The sequence below is a fragment of the Apodemus sylvaticus genome, chromosome 3, assembly GCF_947179515.1.
Source record: "Apodemus sylvaticus chromosome 3, mApoSyl1.1, whole genome shotgun sequence".
NCBI classification, from domain to species: Eukaryota; Metazoa; Chordata; class Mammalia; order Rodentia; family Muridae; genus Apodemus; species Apodemus sylvaticus.
In genome coordinates this window covers 8,201,600-8,215,772 of record NC_067474.1, presented here as the reverse complement: position 1 = coordinate 8,215,772, position 14,173 = coordinate 8,201,600, and the positions used below count along the sequence as shown (strand labels likewise).

General features: G+C 47.4%; 1 protein-coding gene across 3 annotated transcripts in view; it reads right to left on the bottom strand.

Moving 5' to 3' along the window:
• Window positions 1-4,469: 4,469 nt before the first annotated feature.
• Ncoa2 (nuclear receptor coactivator 2) overlaps window positions 4,470-14,173 on the bottom strand; it is a 226,829-nt gene continuing 217,125 nt past the window's right edge. For all 3 annotated transcript variants that reach the window (XM_052175942.1, XM_052175943.1, XM_052175944.1), the window contains 3 exons: window positions 13,873-14,071; window positions 12,556-12,645; window positions 4,470-8,396 (listed from right to left, as the gene is read on the bottom strand). In XM_052175942.1, coding sequence (XP_052031902.1) covers window positions 8,385-8,396; window positions 12,556-12,645; window positions 13,873-14,071 — 301 coding nt within the window. In that variant the 3' untranslated portion in view covers window positions 4,470-8,384. The remainder of the gene's footprint in view (window positions 8,397-12,555; window positions 12,646-13,872; window positions 14,072-14,173) is intronic.

Sequence of the window (14,173 nt, the reverse complement as noted above, 5' to 3'; positions counted from 1 at the left end):
AACTGCAAGGTTTCTTGGGACACCTTGTGAGCCAAAACACTCAGGATAGGTAGAATTTATTTTTAGTCAATTTCTAATTTTGTTTATAGTGTTGGGAATTGAACAAGGGCCCTATTCACACGAATAGTGCTTTGTCATTGAATGTGTTGGTTAGTGTTTGTTCCCCTGACACAGTCTGGAGTCGTTTTGGAAGAGGAAAACTCCATTGAGAAAATGCCCCAGACATTTTCTAGTCTAGTGCATTTTCTTTTTTCTTTGTCTAGTGCATTTTCTTTCTTCCTTCCTTCCTTCCTTCCTTCCTTCCTTCCTTCCTTTCTTTCTTTCTTTCTCTCTCTCTCTCTCTCTCTTTCTTTTTTACTTTTTTTTTGTTTGGTTGGTTTTTTTTTTTGTTTTTTTGGATTTTTTTTTTTTTTTTTTTTTTTGAGACAGGGTTTCTCTGTGTAGCCCTGGCTGTCCTGGAACTCACTCTGTAGACCAGGCTGGCCTCGAACTCAGAAATCCGCCTGCCTCTGCCTCCCCAGAGTGCTGGGATTACAGGTGTGCGCCACCACCGGCTCGCTGTCTAGTGCATTTTCTTAATTAGTGGTTGATGTTGGAAGACCCAGGGTAATGTGGGTCTCTCCTGGGCTGGTGGTCTGGGTGCTGTAAGAAAGTCTGCTGGACAGGCCAAGCCGGGCAAGGCAGCAGGCAGCACTCCTCTGAGGCCTCAGATCAGTTCCAGAATCCTGTCCAGTCTGACTTCCGATGGAATGCACCCCACGAGTCACAAAGGGAAACAACCCTTCTCTCCCCTTTGTTTTGCTCATGGTGTTCTCACAGCAATAGACATCCTGACCCTGGACTATCCTCCTGCGAGCTCCATTGGCCACATGAAAGTTTCTGATGGCCTCTGGCTGCGGGATGAGCAGAATGGCCGGGCGAGCCACGGCACAAGAGCATCGGACCACATTGAGCTTGCGCTTGTTTGTTTTTAAATCTTGTCTGCATATCCTCATCAGTCAATCAAGTCCAACTGGGCACAGCTGACACCTGATAAGTTCGGTCTTCAGCCCACAGAAAGTGTTAGAACTGCTGCAGGAGCCTACTGAGAAGCAAGGCTTCAAGAGACTGCATCTGGGCCCTGGCCAAGCATTCTCTTCAAGGAAAAACCTGAAGACCTGAGAATGCAGCTCTCAGCCAGCTCACTCATCAGGAAGACTGCTGCCAGGACCTGCCAGGGCTCCTGAGGCTTCTGCCCCAGGCAGGGAGCTTGCCTAAGTCAACCTTCAAGGCTCCTTCACTGCCTTCAGGAAATACCAACTCCGTCCAAGATTTCACAAGTCGGCTGCCATGAGTGCCCATATACCTGGCTGGGATCAGAAACAGAAGATCTCAGGGCACGGTGGCACATGACTTTGATCCCAGCACTAGGAGGCAAAGGCAGGCAGATCTGAGTGTGAGGCCAGCCTGGTCTACAGTGTGAGTTCCAGGACAGCCAGGGCTATGTAGAGAGATCCTGCCCCCAAAACCAGGGAGCACGGCAGTGGGGGAGAAACAACGAAAGAGGGGAGATTCTCTTGTTCCTGCTCAGGGTGGTTAGAATTCTCCTCCGTGGGAAGCCCCTGGTCCCCTGAAGAGTCAAGTAGACATCCTGGTTAGGGGAACCGGTAGCGGTTGAAGGAAAGACCAGAGACCAGAAACTGCCGCGTAAGCCTTAAGCTGCCAGCTCTATGCTCCGGGGGCGTGGTCAGCTTGCCTCTCTGCTGGGCTCCCTCTTCTGGTCACCAGCTGATGTTTAGTGTTTGGGGCCCCCCAGTGGGCAAGCATTCTGATGTCCTCCTGGGTTTGCTTCCATTAGAATGTGTATTCTAGGCTTAAAGGGGAGCACTCAGAGCTCTAGATTAATCTGCCATTAGAGAACCACCTCACCATTGGGTACATGCAAGGGCTCTCTGTCTTTGCCACTCTGGCCATTTGCTTCCTGTGGCAGCCATGTCTGTAGGGACTGATGAGAAGGTCTGGCTTGTGTCAGCTAGCCCGTGTCTCCCTGGCTGTGTGGTGCTGTTCTTGTGTCAGATGTTTGCTAGTGGCATGAATGTGCCCACACTGGCACACATGTGGAGGTCAGAGGAGGCACTGGCTAGTTTCATGTCAACTTGACCCAAGCTGGAGTCATCAGAGAGGAGAGTATGTAGGGCATTTTCTTAGAGATGGATAGAGGAGGCCCGCCCTGGGCTGGTGGCCAGGAAGGCAGTAAGCAGCCCAGCCGCTGCGGCCTGCTCCAGCTCAGGCGTCCAGGGTCCTGGCCTGCTCCAGCTGTCCTCACTTCCTGTGATGATGAACTGCTGTGGAAGCATAAGCTGAATGAATCCTTTCCTTCCCAAGCTGCGTTGCTCATGGCCAGCAGTGAGGTCCTAGCAACCCTAACTAGGAAGGAGGACAACCTGCAGGACTTACTTAATCACCCACCATGATGCTCAATCAGGCTTGGTGGCAAAGATCTTTTTTTTTTTTTCATTTTCTCGAGACAGGGTTTCTCTGTGTAACCCTGGCTATCCTGGAACTCACTCTGTAGACTAGGTTAGCCTCGAACTCAGAAATCCACCTGCCTCTACCTCCCAAGTGCTGGGATTAAAGGCGTGCACCCCCACCGCCCGGCGGCAAGTATCTTTCCTTGCTTAGCTGTGTTGTTGGATAAGGAACAATAATGATGTGTCATTTCTATTTTGTGATGCTGCTGGGCACCCTAGCCAGGCAGTGGTTTGACAGGCCACCAGTTCTCTCCGCTGCTGAGTGTTGTCCTTCCTCATTCCCTGTCACCAGCCCCTGGGTGCAACTAGTGGATGACTGGTATTTGTGGTTGCAGGACCGAGCTAGCAGTGCTTCTCAAAGAACACCATGGGGTTGATGCCTGGGGCGATAGGGCGCACCTACAACTTCAGTACACAGGAGACAGACACAGGAGGAGTTCAAGGCCAGGATCTGCTACACAGTGAGTTTCAGATGAGCCTGGAGGAAGGAGACAGGAGATGCAAATCCACACCTTTTGTAAGCAACCACACAATGGGGTGCGGTAGCTTCTGTAAAATATTAGACATCATATGCTTAGGTTTGGCCAGTATCCAAAAGGGGAAAGGGAAAGGGAAACTGAACAGTCGGCTTGGGGATATAGGCCAACAGTTCTGCAGGGACCCATGAAACAGATTGCTCTCTTCTGGTGCCTTAAAGGCATACTTCCTGCTGCTGGCTACCCTGGCTGCCAGCAGCAGCAGCAGCAGCAGCAGCAGCAGCAGCAGCAGCAGCAGCAGCAGCAGCCTTAGCACACTCCTCTCTGGGCCACCACCTGCAATGGTCAATGTTCCTCTCCATGCCAGAGAAGGAAAAAGCCAAATGGGGCCTCTAGTATTGCATGCAATTTAGAACCTGGGCTGGAGGTGCTGTAATTTACACTATTCACCTCTTGGTACCAAACCAGCTCCAGTAAGCCAGGACACACTTCTTGCTATCTTCATAAACAGCTTGTAGGCTTGGGGACGGGGCAGGGTGGGGGTGGGGAGCCAGGGGGTGGCTTAGCTGGTAAAGGTGCTCACTTGCCAAGTCTGGGGACCCTGAGTCCCATCCCCAGCACCCATGCAGTGGAGGGGAGAACCAACCACCCCCTGAAAGCTGACCCATGAGCAGCACGGTGTGCCGTGACTCATGCACACACACAGATAAATATGACGCCTGTGATTTGGGACTGCAGCAGTATTTGTAGCAGGGACTACAGGCTACACGTGCCATGAAGTGTTGGCAATGCTGACCAGGATATACTTTCCTGGCTCCTCTGGGAGGGTAAAGTGTTAGAGTGCTGTAACCACCAACTGCCATTTCTAAAATTTATTTTTAATTATGTGCATGAGTGCTTCTCCTTGTAGATATGTACACCTGAGTGCACTGTCTGTCGAGGCCATAAGAGGGCACTGGATCCCCCAGGAAATGGAGCTACAGGCAGTTGTGAGCCTCCTGCTGTGGGTGCTGGAACTGAAGTTGGCTTCTGCGTGAAAGCCATAAGCACAGAGCCATCGCTCCCTTTCACAAGAACTTCTTTCTCGTCTGTTTTTTTCCAACAGCCCTGGCTGTCCTGGAGCTTGTTCTATAGACTAGGCAGATCCACCAGCCTTCACCTCCTGAGCGCTGGGATTAAAGGTGTGCACCGCCATGCCCAGCTCAAGAAATTCTTGAAAGACAAGGTCGTTCTTTTTTTTTTTTTTTTTAAATTTTGTGTCTATAGATGTTTTGCTTGCATGAAAACTGTATTGTGAGTGGTCCTCATGCCTGTAAGTGCCAGGAGAAGGGGTTGGATCTCCTGGACCTGGAGATACGGACAATTCTGAGATGATGGGTGGGTGCCAGGAATCTTTTGAAAGAGCAGCCAGTAGTCGTTCTCGGGTATTTTTAAGTTCAAACTACAAAAGAAGGTACAAAAGAATCACATTAAAATCTCTAAAGCCATGTAAAACCTGAAGGCATTAAAATTTATTAAATGATGCAGTAACAACAGATTCTTTATTTACAATAGCATTATTTAACATCAAATAAGCAAATAGCATCAGCAAAGCAATAGTAACTTGCATAAATGTATTTAAAATTTCTCTGAATATATCTACTTTTGCATAAACTGCTCACACTAGAAATACAAACATCAATGCAGATGGACAAAGTGATGTTCAGACTCAACTCTGTTTTGAAAATAAATCACAACCTGAAACACTGTAAGCTTTCTCCTGAAGAACCATAGTTTATATATTGCTTAATTTTACCCTTGTATAATCTTTTCATATACACATATCTCAGATGCAACTTCATGAGGAACTGTACAAATAAAACCCACAAATGACAAAGAAAAAAAAAAGACAGTTAAATGTTTGAAGAAATGGGTCATCATCACTGTTCAATAACATATGGGTAAGCGATGATGTACTTATTCAAAAATTGCACACAATTCACTGTACAAATATAATACACTAGACAGCTATGCAGGAGTATACAAGACTTAAAAACAGGTCTAAGGCATTATGCTAGGTTTTAGCATTTTGAGGTTCTTGCACATAGCTTTTACCTGTAGTAAGAAACTTAAAAGATTTTGTTTTAGTCTACAAAGAAACACCAGGGAGAAAGTTCTAACGAAAGCCGCCGCCGCCGCCGCCACAGCGCTTCCTTCTGTGCAGAGAATGCTCTGCTTGCCGGCAGCATACTACCATAGAAACAACTAGAAAATTTTAAATTCACACCAACAATTAATGGCTTAAGTTGCATTTCAAAATTGATTGTGTATCTTTGGGTTCTGCAAGTGATCCGTGCCTCCCAGCTCACGCGCCACACCCAGAGGAACTCCATTTTTAAACACAGATTAAGAATTGCATCTTAAACTGCAAAAAACCATTGCTTTCAATCCTTACAGGTCATAAGAGATACACGTGTGTATGTGTGTGTGTGTGTGTTTTAATCTTTGAGTCGAATGAATCAGTTGTAACACAGCACACATCACTTATAAAACTTACCATGTCACATTAACATTTAGATGGATTTTACAACCAAGACCAGGTGTGTGTATTTTCACATTGAGTCATCTAAGAAAACACTGATTCTATGTTCTGTCAGACCAAACCAAGAACAAATGTGGGGGGCAGAGTGGGGGAGGGGAGGGGGGAGGCTAGGCTGGCACTGACTCTGAGAAAATCATCAGGACTCCTTCGATGATTTGATCCTTTTTTTTCCCCCAAAGTAGCTTACTCTGTTTTTGAATTATTTATTAATTGTATGTATATGAGTACGCTGTCTTCAGACACACCAGAAGAGGGCATCGGATCCCATTACAGATGGTTGTGAGCCACCATGTGGTTGCTGGGAATTGAACTCAGGACGTCTGGAAGAGCAGTCGATGCTCTTACCTGCTGAGCCATCTCTCCAGTCCCATGGATCCTCCTGGTTAGATAAACACAGTGCGCGGCTGCTCTGAGAATCCTGTGAGAGGATTTGCACTCCTCATGCCATGACCATGGGGTATGCTAACTACAGGGTCAACACTAGAAAACAGTGGTAAATTGGATGAACTCTGAAAGGCAAGATATCGTGGCTGATGTTATAGTGGGATGGGATTTAATACAAAACAAAACAAATCTGTTTTAAACTCCATTGTCTCTTGTGCTGTGTGAAGGTGAAGGTTATTTTAGCTACCTCACATTTCTGATTTCTCTGAGAACAGGTCGTGCTCAGCCATGCGCCACCTGAGGCTCAGTCCTGGGGCAGGGCCGGAGCTCCGGGCCCCATCTGCCCCTTTTGCAGGACAGCTGTGCAAGACAATGGTTTGGTGGAGAAAAGTGGAGTCTCAAGCAGACAGGTGAACTGGTGGCCAGTGGGGAAATGCTCCCAGGTCACCTCCTTGCACTGAGGTTCCTCTCAAAGTGGAAAAAGTTATCGAGATGCAGATTTCCAGAAAGTTCCTCAGCATGGGCAATGCTTTCAGACAATTTACCATTTGTCTTTGGGTCATATCTCTTTCTATATTTCTACAATCTGTAGATACATAGGGAGATATAAATATAAATAGGGTAGTTTATATGTTTTAACCCTGCCAGGAATAAACAAACAAATTTCAAGGAAAAACTTCTGTTTCTAGAAAGCTTGGATAATGAGATACTATAAAATGGTGTTTTTAGACATCAAAAAGATACCATTCTGAAATTTAGGTAAGAAAGTGTGTATCAGGGCTGGGGAGAATTGAAAAGGTCTCAGCTCTGGGTACTGCAGCTGTCTGACACTGACACCAGTTAATAGAGGTTATCCCCGACAGCCAGCGGGCAAGAAAAACAACCATCAAAATGGGCTGCTTAGTAATGTCATCTTTCTAAGGTTTATTAAGAAAGAATATAAACATATAAAATCAAGACTTGGTTCCTACAGCGGCTGCATATCATATAGATTAGATACATGATTCGTGAGCAGAATCTCAAGGTTTAGAAAACAAAAGGTGTTAAGTCTACAAATCAGGTCTAACCAAGGCATCAGCAGCCGTTACAAAACACCTTTAGGAGACATTGCTATGAAGATATCTAATTTAATACTGAAGTACCTCATTTTTTTGAGTCAATCCCACAATATGTATACCTCACAAAATTATACAGTTAAAACACTTAAGTTCAGAACTTAAATTATTGCTTGTTTACATATAAATTGGATTTTTTATGTACCTTACAAAACTTCAGCTTTGTCAGCACTGCTAAAAAACAAAATTAAAAAAAACAAAAACAAAAACAAAAAACCAAACCCACATGGCAGAGGCTAGCTCTGTCGTGATGTCTGCTGTGGATTTCATCAGTGCGTGCCCTCACTGTGGCGGCCTGAACAGCTGTCACAGCTGGCCCCGCGTCCCATGTCCGCTCTGTTCCTCTCCCTGACGGGAAATGCAGGTCACTGGAAGCTGCTGTAAGCGGCTGCACAGCACTGAGAGAAACCAAGGGCTTCCCTGGTCTCTATGGAACGCTGTGCTGCTGTTGTTTTCACTTTAAAGGAATGAAAGAGGAATGGAGCGAGGAGGCGGGGAGGGGAAGGGAGGAGATGCCAATCAAACTATCTCAGTGATCTAAAAACAATTTAGAAATAAATATTTCTTTTTGATTCATGATTTAGGGGAAAGTAGTTTGGTTTTAACAGAGAAAACCGGAAGCAGATACTTGTTAATGTTAACAGCCTCTCTCAGGAGCCTTGTCATCTGTTCAACAACTGGACGCTCTTCTGCCAACCTCGGCTGCCTGGAGACAGAATTCTGCCTGTGTCAGGTGTCCCTGACTGGGTGTATCAGCTCACACCGAGGTCCACAGTGTCTGCTCTGCCTTCACCCCAACCCAATGCAGGCTTTAAGCTTACAACACCTTGTGTTGGATTGTGTTAAAAACTCCTTTCTTTCCTCTAGATAAGATTCTAATCTTTTACACTGAATAGCCACAGAAAACAAAGCAAGAAACCAGTGTCTGGAGCCGAACAGGAACAGGCCAAGAGCGCGGTTCTCCTCAAACACACACATTTAAATACATTCAGTCTGAATGGGGATGAAGTCGGCCTGTGGACGTTTACTTTGCAGAAGATCTAAGTTGCACTACGGTGAATGCAGTGAACAGACTGCGGGTTGGTCTGGAGACGAGCTGCAGGCTGTCCTGTGAGAGGCAGCTCTCTGGTGGGCGGCAGCCTAGCCAGCACGCCGTGCTGGGTGCCGCGGGTGGGACCAGGCCAGCACGCTGTACTGGGTGCCGCAGGGGAGAACCGGCTGCATGGCAGGGGGGTCAGCACAAAGACGCAGCTCTCCAGACTGGTAAATGTTTGTAAGCCCAGTGGGTTGAAGAAAGATGCAGACAGCTTCTCCAGGGTCAGCAGTATTTCTGAAGGGAAACACAATGGTCTTGTGAGGACACAGGGCTTAGTGTTTGTCTGGTTCCTCCCGCTGCCACCCTAACCAGCTGCAGATTGTCCATCCCCTCACACTAATCTCTCAAGTGTGTGCACCACCACACTGGCAAGCTCAAGAGGTTGTTTTTTTTTAATATGAAAACAATGGAATGATCATCACAAAACACAAAATACTAGCTTATTCTAGATGACCCAAGTCACAAAGGTCCCGCATTTAAAGAGTGGATGTGTTTCTGACAGGGGACGGCAGATGGCGCTGTTCCTAACTGAATGCGGCATCAGTGTGAAGCTTCCTGCAGGCTGCAGGCAGAGCTGGGATGGACCATCCGCCCCTACAGAACTGCTTCTGCCTCCCTTACCAAAGATGTCCCCCCAGCCAGTGTGGTCGGTTGCACAGGCCCAAAATGCCAGCACTCAGGAGGTGCAGGCCGAGACCTCAAAGTTAAGGTCTTCCTGGCTACTAACTTCACTCTGCCACCCAAACCAGCAGCTGTGTGGTAGTGCAGACTTAGCTGACATCTGCTGGCTTTCTCCGGTCTTTGAGGCACAGTCTCACTGAACCGAAAGCTTCCTGAATCAGCTAAACTGGCTGGCCTGTCTCTTTTCCCCTTCTCAGAAATGGGAGCTGGGGATTTGAACTGAGATCCTCATGTTTGCATAGCACCTTACCCAACCCAGGATTCCCTTGACATTTTTTAAAACTTGTTTGCTTTTGAGACGGGATCTATGTAGTCCTGGTTATCCTGGAATTCATTATGTACACCAGACTGGCCTTGGTTTCACAAAGACCCTCCTACCTTTTTTTCCAAGTGCTGGGATTAAGGCTTGTGCCACCCACCATGCCTGGCTTCTTTGGACTTACAACAAAAAGATTATTTGATATTTTATTTTTAATTTGTATATGTATATAACACACACATGCCCAGAAAAGGGTATCAGAACCCCGGGAAGTAGAGTTACAGGGAGCTGTGAGCCCCTGACCTGCTGTTGATAACAGAAGTTCTGGAAGAGCATCAGGTGATTCTAACCACTGAACCATCTCTCCAGTTTTCTTCCCTACTTTTTTTTTTTTTTAAAAAAATAGAATTTTATTTATTTCATGTATGTGAGCACTCCATCAGTGTCCTCAGGCATACCAGATGACACTGGATCCCATTACAGATGGTTGTGAGCCACCATGAGGCTGCTGGGAATTGAGCTTAGGATCTCTGGAGAAGCAGTCAGTGCTCTTAACCACTGAGCCATCTCTCCAGCCCTCCTCACCACTTTTTAAGACAGGGCCTTGGAATTCTTTAGTGGACCAGCATGGCCTCTGATTCACAGATTTACCTGTCCCTGCTTGCCTGACTACTAGAGTAAAGGCCTGTGTAAGCGCTCTCCTTTAGGTTGTTCTGAGTTACTTTCTAGGTCCTGGGAGGGTATGCTCACTCTGACTTCATTAAGATAAACACACCCCATTCTCAACTCACAATCTCGACGACTATATATTTCCAGGCTGTACTGAGCAGCAGGCACTTGAGGGCCACTAGAGAATCTATCTCAAGAGAGGAAGCCAGCCTGAAATTGTATATGTGCCCTCTGTGTCCCCGTAAGCGTTCGGTGATCAGCAATAGTACTCCATTAGCCTCGCCAGAAGAACCCTTGTGGGGAGGTGGCTCTGGACTGGGTGACACTTGGTGCTGGCTGCAGGCTTTCTTCCTCAATCGGGTTGGTGTTGGTCAGCAGCTCTCTTGGTCCTCACCTACATTCTTCCACAGGATGGCCAGAGAGCCTTTAACATCCACGCAGGCCTGGCTGAGTCCAAAAGGGACTTTGTGTCTTGGCTTTGGAGGTCTTCCCTCCAGAGATGAAGCACCTGGATGCTTAAGACTGATGACATCTGAACATGTAGGTGACACTCTTGCTGTGTTTCTGTGACCCTGCCTTCCTTCAGGACCTGAATAGCAAGGTGGGGAGGCACCAAAGGAACACTTGCTCCTTTGGGCTTCTTTGGGCCTTCCTGATGGGGCTGCGTACACCCTTAGAGAACCCGGGAGAGCCTGCTCGTCTCTGCGGAGTGAACAGTGGTGCTCAGGTTAACAATAGGCAGGCCTGGGCTGGAGAGATGGCTCAGCGGTTAAGAGCATTGACTGTTCTCAGAGGTCCCCAGTTCAACTCCCAGCAACCACATGGTGGCTTACAACCATCTGTAATAGGATCTGATACCCTCTTCTGGTGTGTCTGAAGATAGCTACAGTGTACTCACATATATAAAAAGTAAATTAAAAAGAATATCTATACGGAGAAACCCTGTCTCAAAAATCAAAAACAAACAAACAAACAAACAAACAAACAAACAAAAGAAAGATGAGGCAGGCACTCCAAGTCAGCTTGCTTGGGCTTGCACTCCGATCTCTCCAGACCTTGGACAAGTGTCACATTTGTAAGGCTGTATCTGGACCACTGTGGCGTCGACTAAGTGAGCAACTGACCGAATTTTGTTGGCAGCTTAAGAAAACAAGTTTTTCTCCCCTTTCTTTCCTTCTCTCTCTCCATCTTTTGAGCCAGTGCCTCACTCTGCAATCCTGGCTGGCTGGCCTAGAACACTGTGTAACCCAGGCTGCCCTGGGAGTCGCCTTCGTGCATGTACCACTGCGCTTGGCTGCTTTTGCCGTACTCAGGGACAACCATGCATGGGCAGCCATGCGCTGCTTCACAGGGTAAGTTCCTCCTGCAGAGGCAGCAGGCAGGAGACAGAGCAGGGAAGTTCTGGGTGTGTCCAGGAGAAAGCAGAAGCCTGGGTCTGCTTCAGGGAGCTTGTCTGGCAAAGGGCTTCCCATGGAGCTGCTCAGATGCCAGCTGCCTCAGGCCAGCAGTTGCATGCTGGGGTTGGAGAGGCTGAGCCGTACTGTGCCCGGCTCAGAGTGGACGAGAGCCTGTCTTCAGAGCATGGAATACTCTGGCTGGGTCCCCTGGCACTTTCTGTTAAAATGGGCTGTCCTCTCTGAGTGCCTGATTGTCACCTGCTGTCACTGTGCCTCAGGTAATGGAGCCCAGGTTTCAGTCCTCTGCTTTGGCATGAAGTCACCTCTGAGCTCTTTGCATTGTGAAAACTATGATTCCTGTGAAAACTATGGCTATAGGGGAGGCATCAGCCCTTGGGAAGTGCTAAACCCAAAGGAACACATGGTTAGTGTAGAATCTATCGCATTGTCTGACATTCTTATTTGGTAAGTATACGTAGCAGATACAGATACAGTAAGAAAGATATGGTAAGATTAGTGTACCTAACTGTCACATTATAAGGATATGTGAGGATCAGCTATCGGACCCCTAACCACTGTCAGTAGTGTCTCTGAAGCACACAATCAGGGTGACAAAACCCACAACAGCCACAGTGGGAAAACAAGTACACGTTACTCCCGAGCAGTGGGCTGCCTCACTCTAACCCTGAGCACTGCTGATTCCAAAGCACCTGGAGTCTGGCCAGTCAATGCTCATTCATCCTATACTTTCTCACTGCGATCAAGGTCAAGGTATCGTGTTCGTTCCTTTGTGAATACCCTGAGGTGGGCCTGAAGGGTTATTTATTTAAGCATTTCATGACTTGTATGTCATGCAGGCATTCATGGGGAGGTCTGAGGACAGTGCTGAGAGTTGGCTCTCTTTCCACTCAGACTTCAGGGATTTAATTCAGGTATCTCCCTGGCCTTTGCTTTATATTTTGAGATTGGATCTCATGTAACCTGGGCTGGCTTCAAACTTGCCAATGATATTAAAGGGCTGGGCATGTAGCGTAGGTCAGTGTGTTAGAAAGAGCTGGAAAGCACTTTATAATTTCATTTGCTGTAGAGTGCTTTCTGTGTAAATAGTTGTTTTTTTTCAAGGTGTGAGTATTGTTTTTTTGTTTGTTCTAAGATAGGGTAACGTGTAACCCAGGCTGATCTTAACCTCACCAGATCGCTGACCTTGAATCCTGACCCTCCTGTCTCTGCCTCCTCAGAGCCAGAGCTGCAGGCATGTGCCATTGTGCCTGCTGTTTTTCAGTGTGCTCTTGTGATCCCACGTGTCCCAGGCCACCACGGGCAGAGGCGTTTGGCCTCTAGAACATTCAGCGCCACCCTAAGGTGCACTTGGGCTCCTACTACTTACCCGAGATGCATCTCCCTCCTGCTTCATCATGTCCATTCCAGGCAGTTGGTTTGGGAAAAGGTTGCCTCCCCTCAGAGCAGGGTCACTGACCTGTGGTGACAACGTACGACACATTTTCGGTTTTAGGTTTTGTGCCCTTAGGGAAAAGCTACTGTATTCCAATGACCCAAGGCCTAACTGCTCTCCATATTTTGCACATTTTCATTTATATCCTGTCTTTTGTTTTTTTAGCTGGTTCAAATCAGGCTGATGACTCAGAGCTGTGAGCGTGAAGCACCTGAGACCGTCCTGACACCTCTGCTACACAGGCAAGTTATTAATTAGCAACAACAACGTGACAATACCCAAACAGCTCTGGCGTTCGTGAACGGACTGGCCAAATAAGCTACTCATTAGCATTTATGTCTTCCTTTAAAAACTTCTCACTACATTTACTTGTGTGTGATGGGTGCGTGTAGGTCTGTGAGGCATGAGGTGAAAGTCAGCGCTCTCATGGGCTCCTGGGGACCACACTCACCTGCCCACCAGGCCAGTAAGAGAATGGTTTTTCAGAAGACACACTGTAGTTGTGGGTTTGTTTGTTTGTCATGGACTTCTATAGTAACTCCAAAACTCAAAAACATTTAAATCCACGCACACATTTCAAATGTCTGGGTTGGCGAATGTTACTGGGTGGGCTGGCCGCAACTATGCTCCGTCTCTGTGTACCTCACACTGAACACCGGCCTGACAGCAGAAGCCACGCAGGGCCAGTGCGTGGGTTTTCACATCTTCTCCCTGCTCGCTCTAACGTGGTATCGAGTCCACACTGGTCTGGAAGTCAAGTCACCTCACCCGCCATACAAACATTTTGTATTTTGAGGCAGGAGTTCTCTGTGTAGCCCTGCCCATCCTGGAATGTGCTCTGTAGAGCAGGCTGGCCCTCAGACTCAGAGATCCACCCGCGTCTGCTTCCCCAGTGCCGGGACTAAAGGTGTGAGTCACCATGGCCAGCAGAAACTTCCTAACACAACTTCATTTCTAAATCCCACAAATTATAAAAAAAGGTTAATGATGTGAAAGTTAGGAAATAAAAAACAAAACAAAGCAAAAGAAAAAAACAAAAAACACAAAACAAAACAAAAAAACCCAAAAACCAAACCCAACCCATTAGCAGGCAGGAGTTCCTTCCTCATTAACAAGTATTTTTTGTTAAATCTCACTGGCACAGGTGAAAATAAGGTGAAAAAACACTTTTCAAAATAGCTATGAGACCTGCAGCACCCGCAGACGAGAAGCCAAGAGCAGAAGTTCTGAGCGCGCCGCTTCGGCTCTTACCTGTTCGGGACCCAGGGAGGGCAGCCCTGGCGTAGGCACGGAGGTCACTGAGGTCATGCTCATCTGGCCTGTCATCTGGCTCATGTTGCTCAAGCCGCCCGTGTTGGTTGCCATGGACACACTGATGTTCATGTTGTTATTGTACATGCTGGTGTTTGCTTGTTGCCCAAAGTGTGGTGGGGACTGTTGTGAAAACATGCTGGAACACGGGAGAAGGTGTTAGTCTGACGCTAAGCCACCCGAGGCACCCTGGGCACTTGTCCTAGAATGACTGACTGTCTCTAAGGGTATGAACCAGGGC